The following is a 24,665-nucleotide window of genomic DNA, read 5'->3' on the forward strand; positions in this document are numbered from 1 at the left end:
TGGAATTTACCATACACACACAAATGTTGGATTGGGGGAAAGGAGGTATTTCTTAGTGGAAAAAATTGTAAGAACTTGCTAAGCAGTACACTTTTATGTCAAGGTATTAATTTACTCAGAGCCTGTGAAGGTTCTTCAAATAACCTTTCTTGCCACTTGCACAGTTCACCAGCAGCAGTGATAGATCCAGTTTTTAGGCAGCTATCCAATGGAAGCTACATAATGTTGTATGATCACAGCTGTTGTGGCATGTTGCCAGGAAAAGCCTATCTAGTTAGTGTGTCAGCCAGGGTCACTTGTTGTATGCAAGTATTGTTTACAAAAAGCAAGCCAGACAGGGAGTCGGCGTTATGGTCTTCACTGAATATCTCTCATATACGAATGGATACTTTAAGCAGAATGAACGCCATTCTTTTGCAAAAAACTGTACCACTGACCTCGGCCAGAGAAACGTATGATCTGCAAGTTGCAAGGACTTCTGCAGAGGTACATGCATTATTATCAACAAACTGCCCAGTACATTTCGCAGAAATGTTAGGTCAAATCTTAAACATGTGTGATACAAGCGGCATCGCACATGTATTTAAGATGATTTTTTCGGGACTGTTAGCACCATTTGAAGCAGTCCTCAGCATTTTACCAAATTTCGTGCGCTCTGTGTTCGGCGGCCTGCCTCTCAATTTGGGACTCATAGCATGAATTCTATTTTTATTTCTTCTGCTCCGATATGGCAAGTCCAGTCACCAACGATACCCAGACTACCATGGAACAAGCCCTCCTAGCAATGCGGTATCGTGAAAGGATTACCCAGATTCTTGGCTTGGCTCGTTTAAGAGATCTGAATACCACTTGGTTCCTTTCATTCAGACCAATCTGGCAAGATTGCATCTTACCTGTTCTACGATGCCTGCTATGCGGAGAAGGATGCGTGTTGGACATCTGTCTTACACTTCCATCAGTACTGCCATTGGATGTTGACGCCTTGCTAGGTCCAGTAACGACCCATGCATCGTGTTGTCCCCAACGGCTACCAATCCTGATTATGGCATTCATTGAGGTCTCACTGGCAAGTTTGACTGAGGGTGAGATACGGGGAACAACAGGCACACAGGTACCATCTACTGCGAACATTGCCAATGCGGATAACGCTGACAGCGATGCTTCTCATTTGTGTACATTTGATCTACTTGATGAAGTAGTCCCACTTTCGCCTACTATGGTAGACGGTTTCTGTGCCAGCCTAGACGATCTGATGTTTTCTCCTGACACCTAGAATAACTTTTGAATCTTAAACACAACGTTCCATGAACTCTGAAATTCGACCTTCGCTTTTTCAAAACAAAAATTCTCACTTGGGAACTCTATTTTTCTATGATTCAATTTGAACTTTTTCCAAAATAGAACTTTTTTTGGCACAGAGTAATCTGCTTAAAGTAGAACTATTCTTAGAGAACAAGAATTCTTTTGAACACTTCCTAGAGACAATATTTGGCCTTGTTCTCAAAACCAAAACGATTTACATATTCTGCTATGGGATGGTCTCAACCTTTTTTCTGTACTTAAGAGCCATTTCATAAATGTAATTTCGTGATTCATTAGGTTAGCATTAATCATTTCATGCTATATATCATATATGTATACACTTTTCTCAAATGCGTACAGTTTATGCTCATTTCGTGTACAGCCATTTCAAATACAAATTTTGTATTTTGGGTGGGACTGTGAACAAATGCTTTAGATATGTTTCAGTACTTATAATTTAGTAATGTTTAACTTAATAAAGTGGAGTGGGTGTTCTATACGAATTTAGGACCCTAATGTAATTTTCCCGATTCATGCCCATATATAGGTATAAATCACCCTATCCTTATATAGGGATAGAAATCATAACCATATTTAGGCTTAGCCTATGCAGTCCAAATACGGCATGGCTACTTCCACTAGTTCCGAGAATCCACAATGATTTCTTGGAAAAACCCACCTTCAGCAGTCAGGGAGTTCCCCTTGCTTGAATATTTATTTATCCAAAAACTCATGGAGTTTTCAAAGAACTGAGTCTTTGATGAAGTTATTATGTCCAACTTTACGTCAAACTCGGCACCTTCAAGGTATAAATATGCCCACATTTGCCCAGGCAAACGCACAGTGGTTTGGAGTAGTTCGACTATCTACTTGCCAGACGCCCTGCTACAGCGCGCGCCGAAGGAAGCCGACCCTCCAGCTGACGCACTGAGAGAGACGCTGTCTTTTCTCCTGCCGAGACATCCAGCTCCAGTGTTTCCAGGCTACCCTTGCGGGTTGCTGGGACATCGAGTCCTGAGAAAGAGATACAAGATCTCCTTCATTCTAAACCAAGGTACAGAGCTGATTAGACCCTTAGAGAATTTTTGGAATAGATTCTTGGCAAAGAATACTAAAGCTAAGCTACACCTCACTTACTTCTTCCCTTGTACTAGACTTAGGTTAGGTACACCGTTGTAGGCATATTTTAGAAGCACCAGTTGAGTACTTTTAGTCATTATTTATTAATGTATGTATTTTATGTATTTATGTATGGCTTAGAAACCATACCATGCTATAACAATATTATTTTGTAATACTCCTTTAACTGTACGCACTTTACTTCATGACAAGTATTGCGATTGAAGCAGTTCATTTCTTGTGCATGAGAAAGAAGACAGTTCAATAAATACCTTTTATTGAAAAACGCCTAGCTCTCCATTTCTCAGCACCTCTGGTGAAACGAAGCATGCACAATTGACCGAATAAAATAACTATCTATTGTTTCCGCAACTCTAGAGATTGATTTCTTATTCTTGGGAAACAAAGTTGTCATGTTTATGCGGTTGTCAGAAACTAATCCCTTCTTGTGAATTCGAGAAAGTTTCTAGTGACCTCAGAGCTAGCTGGCACTCACAATTAAGTCTAATATATTCGATAGAGACCTAGTCGACCTCAGTCCTACGTCTGAACTATAGTATATGTTATTCCAATGCGCAGAGCCTACTTGGAATATGGGAACTACATTACAAAGGCAACCCCCCCACCCCAGAACCATCGCCACTGGAGGATCGTTTGCTGGACGGCTATCTTCCCCAAAAAGCGATCTCCCTCACGTACAAGAAATGTATTAATAATACCCCGATCCTCTAGGGCATCTGCAAGAGTGTTGGGAGAGAGACTGTTTAGAATTTAATGACAAGGAGTGGCGGGAGGCGATTGCCTCACCCAGGGAGGTCGTCATCCCGGCACGTCTGCGATTGGTCCCGCTCAAGATACTCCACTGAACATATCTCACTGGGCCACAGCTAGTTCATATGGGGAGTGGTGGCGGGGGCGATTGCAGGGGCCGTTGTGGGCACACGGGCACCTTCATCCACATAATTTGGGAATGCGACCAGATACAACAGTATTGGCGAGAGATACATGAGGTAATGGGTAATGGAGGAGGTGCTGCATAAGACCATTCGTCCAGAAGCTAAGCGATGTCTCTTAAACATGTGGGCTCCCACTGATTAAACAACTATGGAGAGGACCTGGGCTACATTGGGGATAATGGTGGCCAAACAAGATATAGCCCTCAGTGGGGAGTGGCGGCTCCGCCTACCTTGGCCTCCTGGGAGAGAAGTCTGGACTGGTGCATGTTCAGAGAAAAGATGGTATATATGGCACGAGGTTGCCCCAGAAAGTGGTACACAGTGTGGTCTGGGTGGAACGCATATTGGGGAGGGATCTGTGGGGCCCCGGTGCATTCCTCAGAGGAGGAACCGCTATCCCCCTGACCCAACTCAAGGGATAAACTGTCATCATTTCTGTAGTGTATATTATTTTGCTATTGTCACCACTGTATTATCACACTATGACTGTACTTTTGCCGATTGTCTTTTATGCAGTGTCGATTTTTTTTCTTTTGTATAAAGCAATAAAAAGATATTAAAAAAAAAAAAGACTGTTCGGGCTGGACTGTTCCCATGAGGCACAGGGTCAAGACTGATGTGCATATGGCCAGGTCTAAACTGGGATGGCATGGTGAGCAAAGGAATAATGGATTTAACCCAGATCTCTTGATTGGGGGTGAATGTTTTGATTTGTTCTGTATTCCGTCCATCAATTGTGTGTCTTTTGCTTTCACGCCAGGTGCCCAGACGTGGGTCCTGGGCTCACTGTGCCACTGAATCAAGCTATCCTGGCTGAAGAGGGGTGAAACCCCGAAACCGGTCCTAGGATGCTTGTTTCCGCTACAGGGAGGACCTGGCTTGGCGGTTTGGACTGGACTGTTCCCATGAGGCACAGGATGAAGAATGATTTGCATATGGCCAGGTCTAAACTGGGGTGGCATGGTGAGCAAATGAATGATGGATTTAACACAGTTCTCTTGACTGGGGTGAATGTTTTGATTTGTTCTGCATTCCGTCCATAAATTGTGTGTCTTTTGCTTTCTCGCCCTAAGTGCGCCAGGTGTGCCGAGATGTGGGTCCTGGGCTCACTGTGCCACTGGAATCAAGATATCCTGACTGAAGAGGGGTGAAACCCCGAAACTGGTCCTAGGAGGCTTGTTTCCGGTCCAGGGAGGACCTGGCTTGGCAGTTGGGGCTGGACTGTTCCCATGAGGCACAGGGTCAAGACTGATGTGCATATGGCCAGGTCTAAACTGGGATGGCATGGTGAGCAAAGGAATAATGGATTTAACCCAGATCTCTTGATTGGGGGTGAATGTTTTGATTTGTTCTGTATTCCGTCCATCAATTGTGTGTCTTTTGCTTTCACGCCAGGTGCCCAGACGTGGGTCCTGGGCTCACTGTGCCACTGAATCAAGCTATCCTGGCTGAAGAGGGGTGAAACCCCGAAACCGGTCCTAGGATGCTTGTTTCCGCTACAGGGAGGACCTGGCTTGGCGGTTTGGACTGGACTGTTCCCATGAGGCACAGGATGAAGAATGATTTGCATATGGCCAGGTCTAAACTGGGGTGGCATGGTGAGCAAATGAATGATGGATTTAACACAGTTCTCTTGACTGGGGTGAATGTTTTGATTTGTTCTGCATTCGTCCATAAATTGTGTGTCTTTTGCTTTCTCGCCCTAAGTGCGCCAGGTGTGCCGAGATGTGGGTCCTGGGCTCACTGTGCCACTGGAATCAAGATATCCTGACTGAAGAGGGGTGAAACCCCGAAACTGGTCCTAGGAGGCTTGTTTCCGGTCCAGGGAGGACCTGGCTTGGCAGTTGGGGCTGGACTGTTCCCATGAGGCACAGGGTCAAGATTGATGTGCATATGGCCAGGTCTAAACTGGGGTGGCATGGTGAGCAAAAGAATTATGGATTTAACCCAGACCTCTTGACTGGGGGTGAATGTTTTGATTTGTTCTGCATTCCGTTCATCAATTGTGTGTCTTTTAAAGTTAATTCAGTACACCAATGCTTGAATATGAAAGTACAAGTTATTGAACCCCACTCAATATATAGTTGGTGTGGCGTCCGTAATTTGTGGGCTACTAAAAGTCGCTTGAAAAGGGGTGAGGAACGCAGAAGGGGAGAAGTCCGGTTTTGAATAGGGGCCGAGAGGAGTTACCTCGGCGCGGTGGCTTTCCAATATCAAACCGAGAGGAGCTAGAGTCACGTCGGCACGATCACCGGTTCCGTGGGGTTTATTTAGAACCGGACTTCACCCCTTCAAGCCGCCTTGCATTAACTCTGGCTTCACTTCATTCTAGCTACCAATCGCGCCCTCCTGGCATATGAGGCTCTAAATTATTAGGCATACATTCTATGTCCTGATGATGATCCGCTTATTCCCTTGCTGGATCGAAACGCCATCGACACTTTGAAACACCTTATACACCAAAAACTTTTGTTTACTAAACTATAAAGGTGTATTATGCGATTTGTTTTTCTTGTCACTGCTTATTCCTATGTACAACAAACCGAAAAGCTTTGCCTGAGCCCCCTGTTTGTCTTTGACTTCCCCCCCTTGTTCTGTATTCTATTGGCTAAGTAGGGCACAGGCTTGTGTCCCACTTGATGTATTGTTTTGTGATATTTTCTTCAATTCCGAAAAAGTAAATATTAGACCTCTGCCCGGCTGGACATGTCCACGTAATATGTAACAACTGAGTCTATATTTATTGCTCGCGTATTTCCCCTTTCCAGGGATCACTGTTGTTTAAAAGACACAGCATCATAAAATAAACATAATACATATAGGAACTTATTCAATGAAGTTAATCTCTGAAATCTATGTGATGTGAAATTTGTTGGTATGAAAAGAGACATGCTTGAAACACGAAAGGGCTCCTTTTGTCATAGTACCCTTGAAATACTGATATATTTAGGGTGGCTCACTACAACTAATTTAGGGCCTGAGTTAGTTTGGCACATGCGTTACTCCATCACAAAAGTGACCGATATCTTGTCTGCTGCATTACAAGTTCCAAAGGAGATAACAGAATGTTAATACATTGGTCAGGATTTCCATAATGTTTGTGATGGGAGTAACTTGACCCCACCAAATACTGAGACTTGCGCCCTCTAGCCTTTCAGTCAGGAAGACGTTTCAGGCTTTCACAAAGGAGCAGGGTTGGAATTAGACTCCCCTGTATGTGGTCCAGTTTTTTCCCCCTTATTTACACAAATTAAAGAAGGGGCAGGAAACTAAAGGTATATATTTTAATCACTGCGGTGGTTCATGTATTTTTCAGTCATATATTTTTTAAGTTGTTAATACAAGGAAGAGGAGCTCATGTTTCAAGTAGAACTTTATGAACAAACAGATTAAAATAAAAATGGATTCTTATATTGTTGGGTAAAGCCAGTAATGGGTCGTCAGATTTATTTGCATAGTGTAGGTTCATTTCTTTTGAGGAGCACATTTGAAAGTCACACTTTAAGGAACACTGGCCTCGTGCCAAATTTGTAATCATAAGGAGCTAGAAAGGGTAAGATATTCTGTCCGTGCTGTTTCGACTATTATTCTGCCCCAAAGTCTATTTCAATGGACTATATTAGAAAATCAATGCATGTTAATTATGTGTACATTTTTAGTTTGAAAGGAATGGAGACTGACCACATTTCTTTGACATACTTACTAAAATGGCAGTGACTAATGAAGCACAATACAGTAAAAAAAATATTGTAATAAAACCCAATACAAAAAAAACTAAATGAACAAATAAGTCTACTTACCAGAACAGAATTCGTAAAATATTTGCGACCAGGAGCATAAGACAGACATAGGTCGAAAAGCCTTCCGTGTTCTGAGTCCTTCTAATATCCCTGTATTGTGGGATGTATGGTACCACTCCACCAAACATCATGGCTCCAGCTGCTCCCCAGGAAACCAGCTGGTGCAGCATCTCTACAAGCCATTCCCAGCTGTTGTCTTCCATCTTCATGCCGCAGACAGGGAACAATCAGTTGCGGAGGGCTTCTTCAGGTGACTGTAATGTCACCCTGCTGCCATGGCTGTCACATCATCCTACTGCAAACTGAAAAAACAAATCCATTGTGAATGTGAGATGAAGGTGTGGTCAACATTTAGTTTCCTGCTGAACAGAAGTCATCTACAAAATACTAAGAATTATCAGAGACATAATGACTGGATGGGAGTTGAAAGGGCGAGTCAGGGGCAATCTCAGTCAAACCTCTGCACAACTATTTTTAAAATTAGATCACACATAAGGGCTCAGTTCCAAGTTGGCATCTTAAGCAGCAATTAATTCACTTTAATTGTGTTTTGCTCGGCAATGCCTTAGACAGCCACATCAGTAAGGGTATGAAAACAAGCAGCTGAGAAGGAAGGAAGGTTGGAAAATTGAGAAAGAATACAGGGGGAAACTTCAGAAAGGAAGGGATTTAACAGAAATGGGCTGGGAAGAAAAGGCAATCGGGGTAGCGAGGTGGGCATATAAGAAAAGGTAACTAGCTGAGCAGATAAGAAAGAAAGAGGCAAACATGGAAAAAGGGTAGACAAATAATGACAGTAGAAATTGAAACCTTAAACGTAAGGAAAGGAAAAGCTGGGAAGGGCAAGTGGACAAAAGAAAAGTAAGATGAGGATGCAGTGGAGGAATAAGCGAATCAAATGCCACTTCACTGATCTTCGATTTCTGAGGTCATTATGTGCTGCTCTCATAAACCACACTGTGTGCATAGTTAGGGCCTTCTCCCACGCTAGCAGCAAATTATAGCAGTATTTTTTGGCTTAACTTCGGAGGTTCCCATAACAAGTGACCAGGTAATTGGAGGAGGAAATACCTAGGTCGGAAATATAGTATCCAGTTGGTAACTCCACCCCAATCACGAGCTTTTGGGAAACTCAAGGCCCAGAATCATGGGAAATATGCACGACTCAGATTTACCTGATCTGGTCTCCAGGTTTCCCTTGATTCTGCGCCCATTTCTGTGCAACTTTTCCTTCTGCTTTTAGCAGGAGGAAATGTGTGCGTAAACTTATTAGGTTTTGCCGGATTCATTCCAGCACGGAGGATACCTCACCGGGATATTATTGTGCAAGATCCGTATTGGGCATTTAACATTTTCCCAGGAACTTGCATCTTTCAATTTACTTCTGAGCTCTTGGAAGTATGCAAATTTCTGCCTGTGAAAGACTTAGTCCAAAAGACAGTTTTCTTTTTAGGTCTCCCTTACACCACGGCCATTTATCATCTTCCTTTCATCAGCTCATAGACTAACCTGGGAAAATAGTGGGGGTGGGAGGAGGCAAAGAAGCGATTAATCACATTTGAGCTGGGGCTGTAAACCTCCATTAGACTTATAATAATTAACATGTCTACACGACCCCGTGAAAAATAAGCACTTTACCCTCCCATGTGTACTTATTTATTTCACAAACCACCATCTTAAGTCAACTAGAGATCTCATATATTACCATTTTTAGACTTCTCAAGGAAGGTGTTTCATGACTTCTTTGATTTTGAAAAGTAGAAAAGTCTTGTCCTCCTGTAACACGCTCAACATACTAGATTTTGCAAATCCTACATAGATGCTCGCCTTCCATAATTATAAGTTTCTTGTGCATGTCAACATCTACCAAATTTCTCGTTGAGCTGGTTGTCCCGGCCTGGGGGCTATAAAATAATCAGGCAAAATTTGAGTTTCAAATCAGCCTATTTCTCTTTACTTCCTTTTTTTCCCAAGACTAGCAGCAATAAATATTTAAACATGGAAGAAAATTGTTCCACAGTTAAGAACTCAATGTAAGCACTAGCACTTTCTTGTTCAAGTTGTCGCAAGCAGTCAATCAATCGCGTAACAGGCCTCCCTGTATAAGTCCACCTCCTATTTGCTGCTATACCAGATGAGGACCTTGTTGTATTCTTTTAACAAACAAAAGTTTTGTTAAATTTGTCTTTGTGTTTCATTTTTAAGATGCATATGTTTTATATCCCCATTTATTAAGTGGTATATCCCTTTAACTAGATGGTGTAGCGCGCGTCCTTTCAGACTTGAGGTCACATCACTCAGCGCGATTGGTTTTAATGGTTTAGCCCATTATATTGGGGAGGCAGATTAATTATTGATTGCTGCATGCTCTTTTTTGTCTAATTGTAGTTTTTCTGTCTTGTAAGGAGTGTCTGGGTTTTGATTTAGCTATTCGGAGCAGCACACACAGTATAGCAGTGGTGAGCCTTCACCCTGTTGGAGACCTGGTATTGCCTGCGACAAGCGGCTTTGACAGATCACAAGCGGTCAGTTGCAGCAGTTGTCTTACTGGCTGAAAAAACAAGTGACTGAATGTAAAGCATTCAGTTCCCTCAGCCTGTCCCAGTCTTTTGCAGGGCAGCTTTCCTTCTTGATTTCTGTTTAAATTTTGTTTTAAATATTTTAGCAGCAATTCGTCAATGTTATTTCTTTACATGATTCTACGAATGACACATTTGAAGCTGCTCGGACATTAACTAAGCTAACCATTTATTTATTTAGTGACTGAGGGAGGCTCACGCAATGATAAGTGTTCAGTATTATGATTTTGTAATGCAGAATATTAATGTTGGTGGCCTTATTCCATCACTCAATACTAAAATGTGAAAGCACTGAGAAGAATGGCTTCAAAAGGCAGAGTATGACTGGTCCCAGGATGGCTCCTAGTAATTCCTCTTCTAGCTCTTTCCTGGAAAGGGTGGAGGAAATAAAGACCAACATGCAGTAAATGCGCTCATATAAGCAACAGTACAGTCTCTAGTTCAACCAAGTGGGAAAAAACAGATTAAAAAAGAAGAAACATGATTTTTTCATCTCATTTTTTAGACCTTTTCTGATGCTTGATCAGGAAGCAGAAGACAGCTGTGAAGCAGGTCTCTTCTAAGCAGCTAAGAGATCCTACAGGAAATATAACCTTTCAAATCCAGGGAGGCGGCATCAATATTCCTGTGCTCCAAGATGGCATTATCAATTATTTGGATAGAGCCCTATTTTTTCTATTTCGTAGCTCCTGGTAGGAGTGCTAAGTCAGATGCCATTCCTGTGCTTTAGAAGCACAAAAGACATCACAAATCTGAGGTCTGCGGCATGGAATCCATCTCTGACTATTGCTGGTTTTGTTGACCACTGGGGTCACAATCCGATGAACGACTCCAACTGAAATAAGTGAAATTCTGAGTACCAACCCCGATCATGAAAAAAAAAAACTTTGAACAGACTCACATTAAACCTTCCATGGCTACCTTTATATCAGAATAGGGACAGAATCGTATGTACAGGATAGAAGAGGAAGTCAAAAGTTGCCAGGAAATACCTGAAGACGTTATGGGACCTTTTATGCAAATAATGAAATTCACAAATGAGGCAGGTGCGTCTGGACAGTCACTGAATCGCCCCATAAATTGTGGTTGGAGTCAAAGGGTTATTTATCTGCTAGGCAATGCCTAGGTTTCCCTGTAAGCAGACTGGAGGAAATCTTGATTTTTGGAGTCTTTGGAGTTGCATCATGCCTGAGGGGAAGCACTAGGTGGAGATGACGAGGGGAAGAGAAAAATGACGCTTTACAGCAGACCGGGAACATGTGCTGAGGAGCTAACCTTAGAGTGCTGCGAGTGCCTGAAGCAATACGGACTGATTCTCTCTATGATTAGTTAAAACTATCCTGAGTGACATGTTAGGTATGCAGGAGGGCGATGCTGCTTTGGTGGCCAGAAAAGTCTATATGCTGCTCGCAAGACATGGCGGTGGTGTGGGATGTGCAGGTGGCGGAGGGACGTAATGGCGGTGCTGCAGTCTCAGCCATTCAGAATAAAATGGTGATTGTGGAAGAAACCAGACCTTTGTGCTATCCAGGTAGGAGTTCTGGCATTTGGCACGAAAGATGGAATTGTCACGGTGAAGAAACCTCTGATGCAGAGAAGGCTCGGGACATTGTTGGGCTATTCAACACAAATGTAAGTCAACGCCGGACTGGCTGTAGCGGAAACCGGGCATTTTCATGGTGGCCGCAAGGGTGGGGCCTGCTTTCAGACCCCTGGGGGCTGTTTTCGTTATTTTTGTTACAGAGACGGTTTTGCAGCATAGATGGAAAATCGGCCCTCTGTAACAAACGCGTAATGAATAGAAAGCTTTCAACATACGAGTTTATTACGGTTTTTAGGTCTCGTTCTATTCCATTCCGCAAGGACGAGACTATAGGGGCTAAACTAAGAGCTAAACTAAGCTCTCAAAAAATGCGGATTTCCAGAAGTGCATGTGTCCCGTGCACGCGCTTCTATCCGCCTGCCTGCCTACCTCGCCAAGCCGCCTCGCATCATCGCATCAGACCCGCCACAGACTTGAGACTTCAAAGCAATGCGCTGCTCTGAACTGATTGTTTTTCACGCGCTCTGCTCCCCAGCCGCTCGACATATGCTTCCCCCACTCGCTCGCCATATATGCTCCCTCACTCGCTCGCCATATGCTCCCCCTCCCCTGCCCCCCACACAGCACGCAATGCCAAGAGCTTGTCCTGCTTGTGTTTCCAGACCCGTTCATCCTCGCAGCCTCACTTACAAGACTTCTACGAGTGCCTGCGTTCTCTTCTGTCCTTTGCGTAAGTCCAGAGGCCGTCAATGGGCCGCAGCGTACATGGCGCTATGCTTCTCTCTAGTGGCCATAACCAATAAAAGCTGTTTTAGACCTAATTTACACTATCGCAATCAGATGGACGACACTTTCTAATATTTAATTACTCATACTGCACAGCTTAAAGATGTGTGGGCCAGATTTAAATATTTATTCTTAATTATCAATTAACTCATACTGCACAGCTTAAAGATGTGTGGGCCAGATTTAAATGTTTATCTCTAATTATCAATTAACTCCAAAAACTATAGTGAAGATATACAATGAATTCATTTAAGTACAGCAACCTTTTCACCTTTTGTAACTGGCACTTGTGCTATAGTTATAATCAATCCATGGTATCAATCCTTGGCAGTTATGGCCCGCTGAAACTAATATTCAGTTCGTAGGTTGCTGCTGCTTGTGTTTCAGATTATCTAGCTCAAAGATCACCCTATTCTCCATATTGCATGTTTATCTTCTTTTTTAGAAACAACAAAATCGCACTGTTTTTCATTCGCAGGTCCACAGCGGATTCGCTTCAAAACTTTAATAATGAAAGCATTTGACTATGTGTATGTTAATATCTTGATGTTTTGGACAATTTAGGAAATCCCCAGGACTTCTTCACTGTATCGTCCAAGTTGGCATTTTGTTGGCCCCTGATAATTACAAGCCATGCTGTAATGTTTAGCTCAGAAACCTCATATTATGGTAGTCGACTGACCTCTAGTGGCCACTATGGTTTCTGGATTTACTAATTGCTTCATAAAACCAGAATCAATGCAATCAATGTGGATAGTATGCTTTCAAACGATCATGTCAGGAAACCTTTTACTTTTCGGTGAAAGGCTTTTTAATCTATATTTTATAGTTTAAAGTTTCTGAGTATGCTGCTTGTGCCATGTTTCAAAGTTAAACTTGCAGGCCCATTAGTGCAGTGCAGTTTTGAGTATATGGTCTTCTCCTCTCACATCTCCCGAATACAGAGTAGCATTCCTACTGGTGTAGAAACTTTGCATTTTAAGAGAGGCAATCCATCTTGCACCTCCTGCATAGGTCTACCATTTCCCTTGCTGGAGCAACACAGCGCACCCTGATGCCGATGGTGGCCTGTTAGTGGCTACTTACTTTTTCCATTAACCAACGTAGGAGTGTCATAGCTCGATCATCGATAGCTAACCCCTTACATCTGGCGTCATGATGCCACCACATTGTAAAATAATCTTGAGCATATTATATTTTTTACCAATATCAGGTTTTTGCACTCACTTGGTTTTGTCAAAGTAAAATACGCTACAGCCGGGAAATTCTAGATGTCATTTTCTCTCACACACTCTCTCTCACACACTCTCTCTCACACACACACACACTCTCACACACACACACTCTCACACACACACACACACACACACACTCTCTCTCTCACACACACACACACACACTCTCACACACTCTTTCTCTCTCGCACACACACACACTCTTTATCTCTCACAATCTCTCACTTACACACTGTGCACAACATTTGGACAGTTAATGTAGCTCGTAATAATTGGGAGCTGCAGACTTAGACACACATTGAGTTATGCTTCAAAGTGCTTATTTGCTCACATATTCACGCTTGATCTCACTCATGGCACGAATATGAGATTTGGCAACACTTTTTTAATCACTCTGAGCTCACACTATAGTTTACCTTGACTTGATGTAATTTCACGTTCTTCCTGGGCAGCTGCCCAGTGCTAAACAATGCTGACAGTGCATGGCAAAGTCGTGCTGTCTGAACAAACATATTTTTGGCTAGGTTAACCTGTGACCTTGGCAGTATCGTAGCACCTAAATATTCAAAAGAACTTATATATAATGAATGGCATGCTGGTCTACCCAATAACTTATAAAAGGTGATTTTAATGAGCGCCCCTCTCTTGGATCAAGTGCCCATATGCTAAGCCATCCTAGTAAAGCAATCGGCACAACGTTTTAGAGCAATGTATATGTACATCAGATGGTATGTGTGCTGTTCAACACCCCTTTAGTGATCTTTCACCTCATCATTTTGCTTCTCCACGCCAACCCTTCTTTCACCCTTCTTCTCTCCTTTCTCTTTCCTACCCTCTATCTATCCTCCTTATTACCTTCCCACAGCATCACTCAACACCACAGCATCACTAAGCACCACTCAATGCCATAGCACCACTCAATACCACAGCACCACTCAATGCCACAGCACCACTCAACGCCACAGCATCACTCAATGCCACAGCATCACTCAATGCCACAGCACCACTCAATGCCACAGCACCACTCAACGCCACAGCACAGCATCACTCAACGCCACAGCATCACTCAACGCCACAGCATAACTCAGCACCAGTCAACGCCACAGCACCACTCAATGCCACAGCACCACTAAACGCCACAGCACCACTCAACGCCACAGCACCACTCAACGCCACAGCACCACTCAACGCCACAGCACCACTCAACGCCACAGCACCACTCAACGCCACAGCATCACTCAACGCCACAGCATCACTCTGCACCACTGAATGCCACAGCACCCCTCAATGGCACAGCGCCGCTCAATGCCACAGCGCCGCTCAATGCCACAACACCACTCAATGCCACAGCACCAGTCAGCGTGCAGCATCCCTCAATGCCACAGCATCCCCCAATGCCACAGCATCCCTCAACGCCACAGCATCCCTCAACGCCACAGCATTACTCAATGCCACAGTATTACTCAACGCCACAGCATCACTCAATGCCACAGCATCACTCAATGACTAAGCATCACTCAACGCCATAGCATCACTCAATGCCACAGCATCACTCAGCAACAGTCAACGCCACAGCACCACTCAACGCCACAGCACCACTCAACGCCACAGCACCACGCAACGCCACAGCACCACCCAACGCCACAGCACCACCCAACGCCACAGCACCACCCAACGCCACAGCATCACGCAACGCCACAGCACCACTCAACGCCACAGCACCACTCAACGCCACAGCACCACTCAACGCCACAGCATCACTCAACGCCACAGCATAACTCAGCACCAGTCAACGCCACAGCACCACTCAACTCCACAGCACCACTCAACTCCACAGCACCACTCAACTCCCCAGCACCACTCAACTCCACAGCACCACTCAACTCCACAGCACCACTCAACTCCACAGCACCACTCAACTCCACAGCACCACTCAACTCCACAGCACCACTCAACTCCACAGCACCACTCAACTCCACAGCACCACTCAACTCCACAGCACCACTCAACTCCACAGCACCACTCAACTCCACAGCACCACTCAACTCCACAGCACCACTCAACTCCACAGCACCACTCAACTCCACAGCACCACTCAACTCCACAGCACCACTCAACTCCACAGCACCACTCAACTCCACAGCACCACTCAACTCCACAGCACCACTCAACTCCACAGCACCACTCAACTCCACAGCACCACTCAACTCCACAGCACCACTCATCTCCACAGCACCACTCAACTCCACAGCATCACTCAACTCCACAGCATCACTCAACTCCACAGCATCACTCAACTCCACAGCATCACTCAACGCCACAGCATCACTCAACGCCACAGCACCACTCAACGACACAGCATCACTCAACGACACAGCATCACTCAACGACACAGCATCACTCAGCACTACTCAACGCCACAGCACCACTGAATGCCACAGCATCACTCAGCACCACTAAATGTCACAGCATCACTCAGCACCACTGAAGGCCACAGCATCACTCAGCACCACTGAAGGCCAAAGCATCACTCAGCACCACTGAAGGCCACAGCATCACTCAGCACCACTGAAGGCCACAGCATCACTCAGCACCACTGAAGGCCACAGCATCACTCAGCACCACTGAACGCCACAGCATCACTCTGTGCAACCATTCAACAACAACTGGTTCTAATATGTTCTCTCAATGTTTCAAGGTTTATTACAAATGTCACAAAAAGATGTTAATATTTCACTGCTGTTCTTGGATTTTCATCACAATAAAATACACTGAACCTAATCTTCCCAAAAGTTATTTACAAAAGTTAAAGCTATTTCCATTATAAATTACTAACACTTTTATTTAAGTATTAATTATCAAAAAAATAAAAGCCATTGTTATTTTTTATATTAATACATCAAAGTCATGTAAATACAACACATATTGCATTACAAATGCTATAGGTGTCACGTTTTCAAAAGTTAAAACTATTGGCATTGTAAATTATGCAAGAAATTGGGCTATGAGGGGTAAGAACATTGAAACAAATGCAGATAGGGATGCTATGGCTACTACTGAGGCCCAAGGTTTGTCTCATGACGTATGCCAACAGGACAAACTTGAGTCTCTTAGTGATAAACCACGAGATAGCCAGGAGCCCAAAGACCCTGCCAGTGGTGACACCATCTCATCGTGTCCCCCTAGTTTTGTGGAGGATATTCCTCTGATTTCTTCTTTCGAGCATATTTTGAAGTCTTTCATTCTGCCTTTAACTGAGAGGCTGAAAGAGATTACAGCAAGACTTGATCGTTTTGAACAGGGAACTTTGGATAATCTCTTCTCGATAAAGACCTTAATCAAGTTACACACTAATAATATTCGAGAAGTGACTGCTCATACACAATCTTCTTTGATAGCTCCTCCTGAAGTGGTGAAACCCCTAACTACCAAGCCGGACGGCGCCACAGAGCCTCATGGAGGAGAAAATCCTGTGAAAAGGAAGGCCGCCAAGAGCAGAGCCCCAGTGACAGTGCCAAAACTGACTAAGATCAGTGATCCTAAACCTCAACAACCATCTAAAGGGGATAAGGGGTCTAGCGTCACTTTACCTACTCAGACACAAAAGGCAAATCAGAACTGTAGAGATATAGAGTAATAACATGGATCTACCCACAAATGCCAACCCAGCCCATACTAGAGAAATCAACCTTCCCTGCATCAACTTGCCTCCAGCCTGTATGCCCTATGTGGCTGAATTGGTAGGAGTCCCTTGCTTAAAGCAGGGGAAAATGGAATCATATTCTGAACTTAAGAATAAAGTTTCATTTTGGCTAAATAATAACAGGCCACTCCCGAGGGGTTTAGATGGCGGGATTACTCTTGTTAGACGAGTTGGCTGGGTGGGAAGAAGAGCTAAGAACATCCAAGGCGACTGTATTCTAGTCAACTTTAATGACAGCAGAGTTGCAAAGCTTATTTGTACCAAGCCCAATATGTATGATGAGGGGGGAATTGGCACCCGGGACCTGGGGTACTTTTACCCACGGCAACCAAATTGGCACCAGAGATTTAGATTCGACAACCAGCACTGGGGAGGGTATGCAGAAAATTCTGATCCCTACCAAAATCCTGTTTCTTATGCAGAAGATTTTCACTACGGTAGCAACACCTGGTATTGACGCAGAGGCTGTTTTCCACCAATTCTCCCCCCACCCCCTGCTGACCTTAGAGGGGCTAACAGGGAAGAGATAATGATAATGGACCTACTCCCGACTACTTCTTCTCTGACCCTCCTTTCTCCTCCCCTAGCTCACGCCAAGGCACTTCTGCTTAGGGGTGAAATGATTGATGTACCCTCTCGCAATGATGGAACTTGTAATTGTATACCACCTGTGGGACAATGTGCTGTTATTTCCCCCCCGGACTTGGTTTGCCGCTCTGCAATATTGTATCTGCAAGCCCCCTGGACACTCCTGCCCTCCCAGTAGATATCTCTGATCCAAAGAGCATGGTCTCTTGGTCACATGCTCTTCCACCACTAGCTAAGGCGACTCAATTTGTAGGTGATCTAGTATCACCATTTGGTGCTCACTATAATTGTACGGAAGGAATGGTTGAGATTGTTGGGCCTACTCTGAGGATTCTGAGCTGGAACATAGCAGGAATTGCTAGGAAGATGGCTCTTCCTGTCTGGCATACCGAGATGGAGTCATATGCAATATGCATCTTCCAGGAAACATGGAGCCTTGAACCCATCCATAAGGTTGGGTATTCATCGTTCTTTTTACCTGCAGTCATGTCTCCCTCAGGGAGGGGTCGCCCGTCGGGAGGCCTCCTTATATGGGTGAGCATTTCTTTGGGTTGTACCATCACTCAAAAATATAGCATCTAACCGGATATACTTATGATATCCCTGCGAAGATTAGGTTGTGGGAGGCCCCTTGATCTATTTATTGTATATGCCAGGGGTACCAAAGGTAGCTCCTTATCCCCTACAGTGGCAGTGTTGGAAAAAGCTCTGGGTGACATTTGGGAGGGCACCTCAGTACTGGTAGCTGGTGGCCTCTTGTGGGTGAAGACATTTTAGATATCTCAGATGATGACTGCAGGAGGGGTATAACTACACTAACGATCCCACCAATTAAAAGATGGTCTCAGAGGGCGATTCAGATGAATGCTATTACTCTGGAGTATGGTTTACGTGCTCTAAACGGTAGAACCGTCTCAGATTCTCTGGGGGCACATACATACAATAGGGTGAACCATACATCCAGAATTGATTATATACTCCTTATTAATTTTTTGGGCGATTTGTCCTAGATATGGTTGTAATATCTACTGTAGACAGCGGCCACAACTTGCTGTCTTTAACCCTAAATCACCCCTGGGAAGAATGCAGAAGCTGAGCTACACCCGGCAATCTTGGGTCCACATCTTTGACTATTCCATCTAACTGTGGAAGGCGCCTCAATTGGCGCAAACTTGCCTTAGACGATGGGAAAATCCAGGCTATCGGCCAACTTGTAGATGTTTCCATAAGCAAGATGGATACCCACCTCTTAGAACACTCTGATCCTTCTGCAGTTGCGGCTCTGTTCCAGGAGACCAAAAGTTTAGTAGGCAACTTACTTATGCCAGATATCCATGGGGGCAGGGCTAAAGGGCGCCTAAGGCCAAAAGTGAAGCAGTGTAGGCAGATGAAATCTGCCCAGATTGAGGCTGTGAGGACCAAGTTACAACCCCTGATTCAGCAAGCCAGGAAAAGTTATAATTGGGTGGTTACTAAAGCCAAAAAAGAATGGGAGGATGCTCATTGGCATACACTTAGAGAGGTTTCGTCAGGGCAGGATGCTGGTCGCTTCTGGAGTACTATTAGGGCGAGGAATAGGCCCAACAGTGACCTCATCACCTGTATTATAATTGGCCAGACTTGGTTCGACCATTTTGCTAGCCTTTACTCATGTCAATTAGGAACCTCTTTCACTTTTGTCCCTCCCAGCCCTCCGGCAAAACCTCGAGATGACATCTTATTTCCATTCACAGTTAAGGAAGTGGAACATGCGATTGGCTGTATTGTGCCCCAAAAAGCAGCTGGCTCGGACGACATCCCTGGGGATCTTCTTAGATCTAACATTACGCAATGGGGGAAGTTTATTCATACACTCCTCATTGCAACTGATAAAGGTGCGGCCATCCCAGAATCCTGGAAGGGGGCAGAGGTCATCCCCATCTTCAAAAAGGGCCAGAGGGAGGACCCACCCAACAGTGGGAAAGGTACTACTTGAGAGAATCCACCAATGGGCTAGCGATAATGAGATTCTCTCAGATTATCAAGCGGGCTTCAGGGTGGGTACTGGTACTATAGAGCAGGCCTTCAGGCTCTTGTTGATTTACTGGCAAGTAGTCGTTATAGGCAAAGGCAGTCTTTACCTCGCATTTATTGACTTAAAGACTGCCTTTGACCTTGTACCTAGAGGGCAGCTATGGAGAGTGTTGGCAGATATGGGGATTCCATCTAACATCTTGTCCATTCTAGTGAGACTACATGAAGGTACCTTCGTGCAGTGAGGTGGGGTCGAGAGGGGCAGAAAACAAACAAGATACCGGTGGGCAGAGGGGTCCGCCAGGGATGTGTTCTTGCTCAAACCCTTTTTTCCCTATATGTGAACGGGGTTGTTGAGCATCTACTTAAAATACCAACAGATGCTCCATCCCTGGCGGGGGAGCGAATTCCCACCCTCTTATTCGCCGATGATACGCTCCTGATATCAAAGACCCCGGTAGGCCTCCAAAGCCTCCTAGGTAATTTTCAGGCATTTTGCGACCAACGTGGCCTAGTCATAAATACAGACAAAACCAAGTTTTTAGTATTAAATCCTCTGAAAAAACGTGCCAGCTCCCCGTTCTTAATAATGTATCTCTGGAGAGGGTCACTGTATTTGATTATCTAGGTATCCGTATTTCGGATACCATGCAGTGGACCCCCCATCTCCATAAAATGCTGCTTAGCCATAAGAATGTTGTTGGGGCTCTCTACAAGGAACAGCGCTCTGCCACGACTCGTCCCATTGCACCCGTCATTGACATCTATAAGGCCAAGGGTGTTAGTTCTGCCCTTTATGGTGCAGAACTTTGGGGCACATCCAATACAGACTTGTTGACAAGGTCCGAGAATACATTTTTGCGGGGTATCATGTCACTTCCACAGAGTACTCCAATGATACCTCTCTTGCTTGACCTAGGTTGTAAACCCATTAACGATTTGGCAAAACTTCGTCCTTTGCTATTATGGGCTTGACTGTGGCGAGCGCCTGAACTCGCTAAGTACGCTAAGGGGCTAGCGGAGGAGATGTCAATGGTGGGTTGGCAAAAAATAAAATGGCTTAAAGACGTTACAGAAAAGGGGGTGGTGATGGACAGAGTATCCGAATTAAGCAGAACACTCCTACCCAGTCAACAGATCAGGGCTTGATCCATCACCGTTTTTTTAGCTCACTGCACCATCCCAGCTCAGAACCTGGCTACATGCAAATTAGTCTGTCCCTGGCCCAGTGCATCATGGGAACAGGGCAGACCAAACTACCAAGCCAATTCTTTTACTGGAAAGGAAACAAGCTTCCGGGGACCGGTTTCTGGCATTACAGCTGTCTTCGGCCCGGCTTGCTTGAATCCTGATGGTGCAGTGAGCAAGGGACTCATGTCTGAGCATACCCTTCCACGCTTATGGTGGACGAAAACGATTCAGAAAAAGGGGGTGGTGATGGACAGAGTATCTGAATTAAGCAGAACACTCCTACCCAGTCAACAGATCAGGGCTTGATCCATCACCGTTTTTTAGCTCACTGCACCATCCCAGCTCAGAACCTGGCTACATGCAAATTAGTCTGTCCCTGGCCCAGTGCATCATGGGAACAGGGCAGACCAAACTACCAAGCCAATTATTTTACTGGAAAGGAAACAAGCTTCCGGGGACCGGTTTCTGGCATGTAGCCAGGTTCTGAGCTGGGATGGTGCAGTGAGCTAAAAAAACAGTGATGGATTAAGCCCTGATCTGTTGACTGGGTAGGAGTGTTCTGCTTAATTCAGATACTCTGTCCATCACCACCCCCTTTTCTGAATTGTTTTGTCCACCATAAGCGTGGAAGGGTATGCTCAGATGTGAGTCCCTTGCTCACTGCACCATCAGGATTCAAGCAAGCCGGGCCAAAGACGGCTGTAATGCCAGAAACCGGTCCCCGGAAGCTTGTTTCCTTTCCAGTAAAAGAATTGGCTTGGTAGTTTGGTCTGCCCTGTTCCCGTGATGCACTGGGCCAGGGACAGACTAATTTGCATGTAGCCAGGTTCTGAGCTGGGATGGTGCAGTGAGCTAAAAAACGGTGATGGATTAGGCCCTGATCTGTTGACTGGGTAGGAGTGTTCTGCTTAATTCAGATACTCTGCCCATCACCACCCCCTTTTCTGAATTGTTTTGTCCACCATAAGCGTGGAAGGGTATGCTCAGATGTGAGTCCCTTGCTCACTGCACCATCAGGATTCAAGCAAGCCGGGCCGAAGACGGCTGTAATGCCAGAAACCGGTCCCCGGAAGCTTGTTTACTTTCCAGTAAAAGATTTGGCTTGGTAGTTTGGTCTGCCCTGTTCCCATGATGCACTGGGCCAGGGACAGACTAATTTGCATGTAGCCAGGTTCTGAGCTGGGATGGTGCAGTGAGCTAAAAAACGGTGATGGATTAAGCCCTGATCTGTTGACTGGGTAGGAGTGTTCTGCTTAATTTAGATACTCTGTCCATCACCACCCCCTTTTCTGAATTGTTTTGTCCACCATAAGCGTGGAAGGGTATGCTCAGATGTGAGTCCCTTGCTCACTGCACCATCAGGATTCAAGCAAGCCGGGCCGAAGATGGCTGTAATGCCAGAAACCGGTCCCCGGAAGCTTGTTTCCTTTCCAGTAAAAGAATTGGCTTGGTAGTTTGGTCTGCCCTGGTCCCATGATGCACTGGGCCAGGGACAGACTAATTTGCATGTAGCCAGGTTCTGAGCTGGGATGGTGCAGTGAGCTAAAAAACGGCGATGGATTAAGCCCCGATCTGTTGACTGGGTAAGAGTGTTCTGCTTAATTCAGATACTCTGTCCATCACCACCCCCTTTTCTGAATAGTTTTGTCCACCATAAGCGTGGAAGGGTATGCTCAGATGTGAGTCCCTTGCTCACTGCACCATCAGGATTCAAGCAAGCCGGGCCGAAGACGGCTGTAATGCCAGAAACCGGTCCCCGGAAGCTTGTTTCCTTTCCAGTAAAAGAATTGGCTTGGTAGTTTGGTCTGCCCTGGTCCCATGATGCACTGGGCCAGGGACAGACTAATTTGCATGTAGCCAGGTTCTGAGCTGGGACGGTGCAGTGAGCTAAAAAACAGTGATGGATTAAGCCCTGATCTGTTGACTGGGTAGGAGTGTTCTGCTTAATTCAGATACTCTGTCCATCACCACCCCCTTTTCTGAATTGTTTTGTCCACCATAAGCGTGGAAGGGTATGCTCAGATGTGAGTCCCTTGCTCACTGCACCATCAGGATTCAAGCAAGCCGGGCCGAAGACGGCTGTAATGCCAGAAACCGGTCCCCGGAAGCTTGTTTCCTTTCCAGTAAAAGAATTGGCTTGGTAGTTTGGTCTGCCCTGTTCCCATGATGCACTGGGCCAGGGACAGACTAATTTGCATGTAGCCAGGTTCTGAGCTGGGATGGTGCAGTGAGCTAAAAAACGGTGATGGATTAAGCCCTGATCTGTTGACTGGGTAGGAGTGTTCTGCTTAATTCAGATACTCTGTCCATCACCACCCCCTTTTCTGAATTGTTAAAGACGTTAAACATCTCCTTGGTAAGATAGGGGTGGGCGAAGCCTGGGATAGTCGGTCCTCCCCACCGAAAGCCACCCTAAAGACCCTGTATTGGAACTGGGTCACCAACAGAGTTAGTACAGACCCATCTCTTGGCAGGTTAGCAAAAGAGTTCCTTGAACACAAGGAGCTTCCATCCTGGGAACTTTATTCAGACCTGATCTGGAAACCTTATGATAAAGCTCTATACTTTCGGTTCAGGGTTGGGTCTCTTCCAGTTCGCGCGCTAACTGCCCACTGGAAGCCCCCCTCAAAGACCGTTCCTTTCTGCCCCTTCTGTCAAACAAGTGTAGAGTCTGTACCCCACATTCTGTTCGCCTGCCCGGCCTATGCCCGACCAAGGCAAGTATGGCTCAAACCCATATGTCGGACTATGGGAATTAGGCACTCTAGCGCGGCAATCCGCATTTTAACATCGGACACCTGGCCACTGTATGTCTGTGGTGTCGCGAAATTTTTATCCTGGACATGATCCATTAGAGCCAAAAGGCTAGTATCTACTGTTTAATTGTTTTTTAATGAAGAATTACCTTTAAATTTTAACTGTCTTACTCTTTTCTACCCTTCTTTGATATTCATGTATTTTAGATAGAATTTCGTAAAGATCTTGTAAATAATTTTAAACTCAACACTCAATTTTATATTTGTACAAAATACTTTTTGTTTGTATTACTGTGATGCTTTTATGATTTGATCTATCGAAATAAAGCCTTTTGACTGACTGGCATTGTAAATGACAAAGCTATTAATTTAGCTATTTTCAAAACAAACACATAAATAAAATAATTGTCATTTACTATACCAATAGCTCAAAATGTCCTAATGCGAGACCTATTGCATTGCAAATGCTTGTTGTTGCTTATGTTCCTCACTAAAGAACAGTTGTAATCTTCGTCTCCATGTCTTTAATAAAATCTAAACCTCCTATCACAGTAGTGAAGGTTATTTTCCATAGTGTGACTGTGCACTGTTTGTTCTTGCTTCTAACACAACTACTATCTGGAACTTTTAATGTGGCCAGGATAGTTCTTATTCCTCCGGCTTCCTCTTTGATGTCCCTTGGAAGAACCCTAAGTGCACATATAATGCACCCTTCTAAAAAAAAATGTGCAACAAAGTTAGACTTCTAAATTATCTTTTTTGTGGTTTCAAATGATACCATCGTTAATAGTGCAAGGCATCAAAGTTATTATTTTAAAAGTCAGCATGAATAAACCAGCAATAAGACCAAATAAACGTACCCAACATCCCCCGCCTCTGGAGTAAACCTTTTCTAGGCAGTAAAATGCACAACATTCTGGAAAGAGGATACAGGCAGGGGCATTTAAATATTTTAATCCACCATTCAAACATGTTCTCATTCAATCGGTTCCCTAGGAGAAATCTCTGTAGGAGGTTCTCTCAAGTCAGCTATCGTGGCAGCCCAAGTCCTCTTCTAGTTTTTCATATTTGCAGACATGTTGTATCAGGATTTC

The 24,665-nt window shown here is 44.7% G+C and overlaps 1 protein-coding gene across 2 annotated transcripts in view; it reads right to left on the bottom strand.

Moving 5' to 3' along the window:
* LOC147723143 (solute carrier family 66 member 2-like) overlaps positions 1–24,665 on the bottom strand; it is a 378,739-nt gene that overhangs the window by 322,650 nt on the left and 31,424 nt on the right. For both annotated transcript variants that reach the window (XM_086965524.1, XM_086965525.1), the window contains exon 2: positions 7,178–7,479. In XM_086965524.1, coding sequence (XP_086821650.1) covers positions 7,178–7,386 — 209 coding nt within the window. In that variant the 5' untranslated portion in view covers positions 7,387–7,479. The remainder of the gene's footprint in view (positions 1–7,177; positions 7,480–24,665) is intronic.

The sequence above is a fragment of the Lissotriton vulgaris genome, chromosome 4_1, assembly GCF_964263255.1.
Source record: "Lissotriton vulgaris chromosome 4_1, aLisVul1.2, whole genome shotgun sequence".
In the NCBI taxonomy this organism is placed as follows: domain Eukaryota; kingdom Metazoa; phylum Chordata; class Amphibia; order Caudata; family Salamandridae; genus Lissotriton; species Lissotriton vulgaris.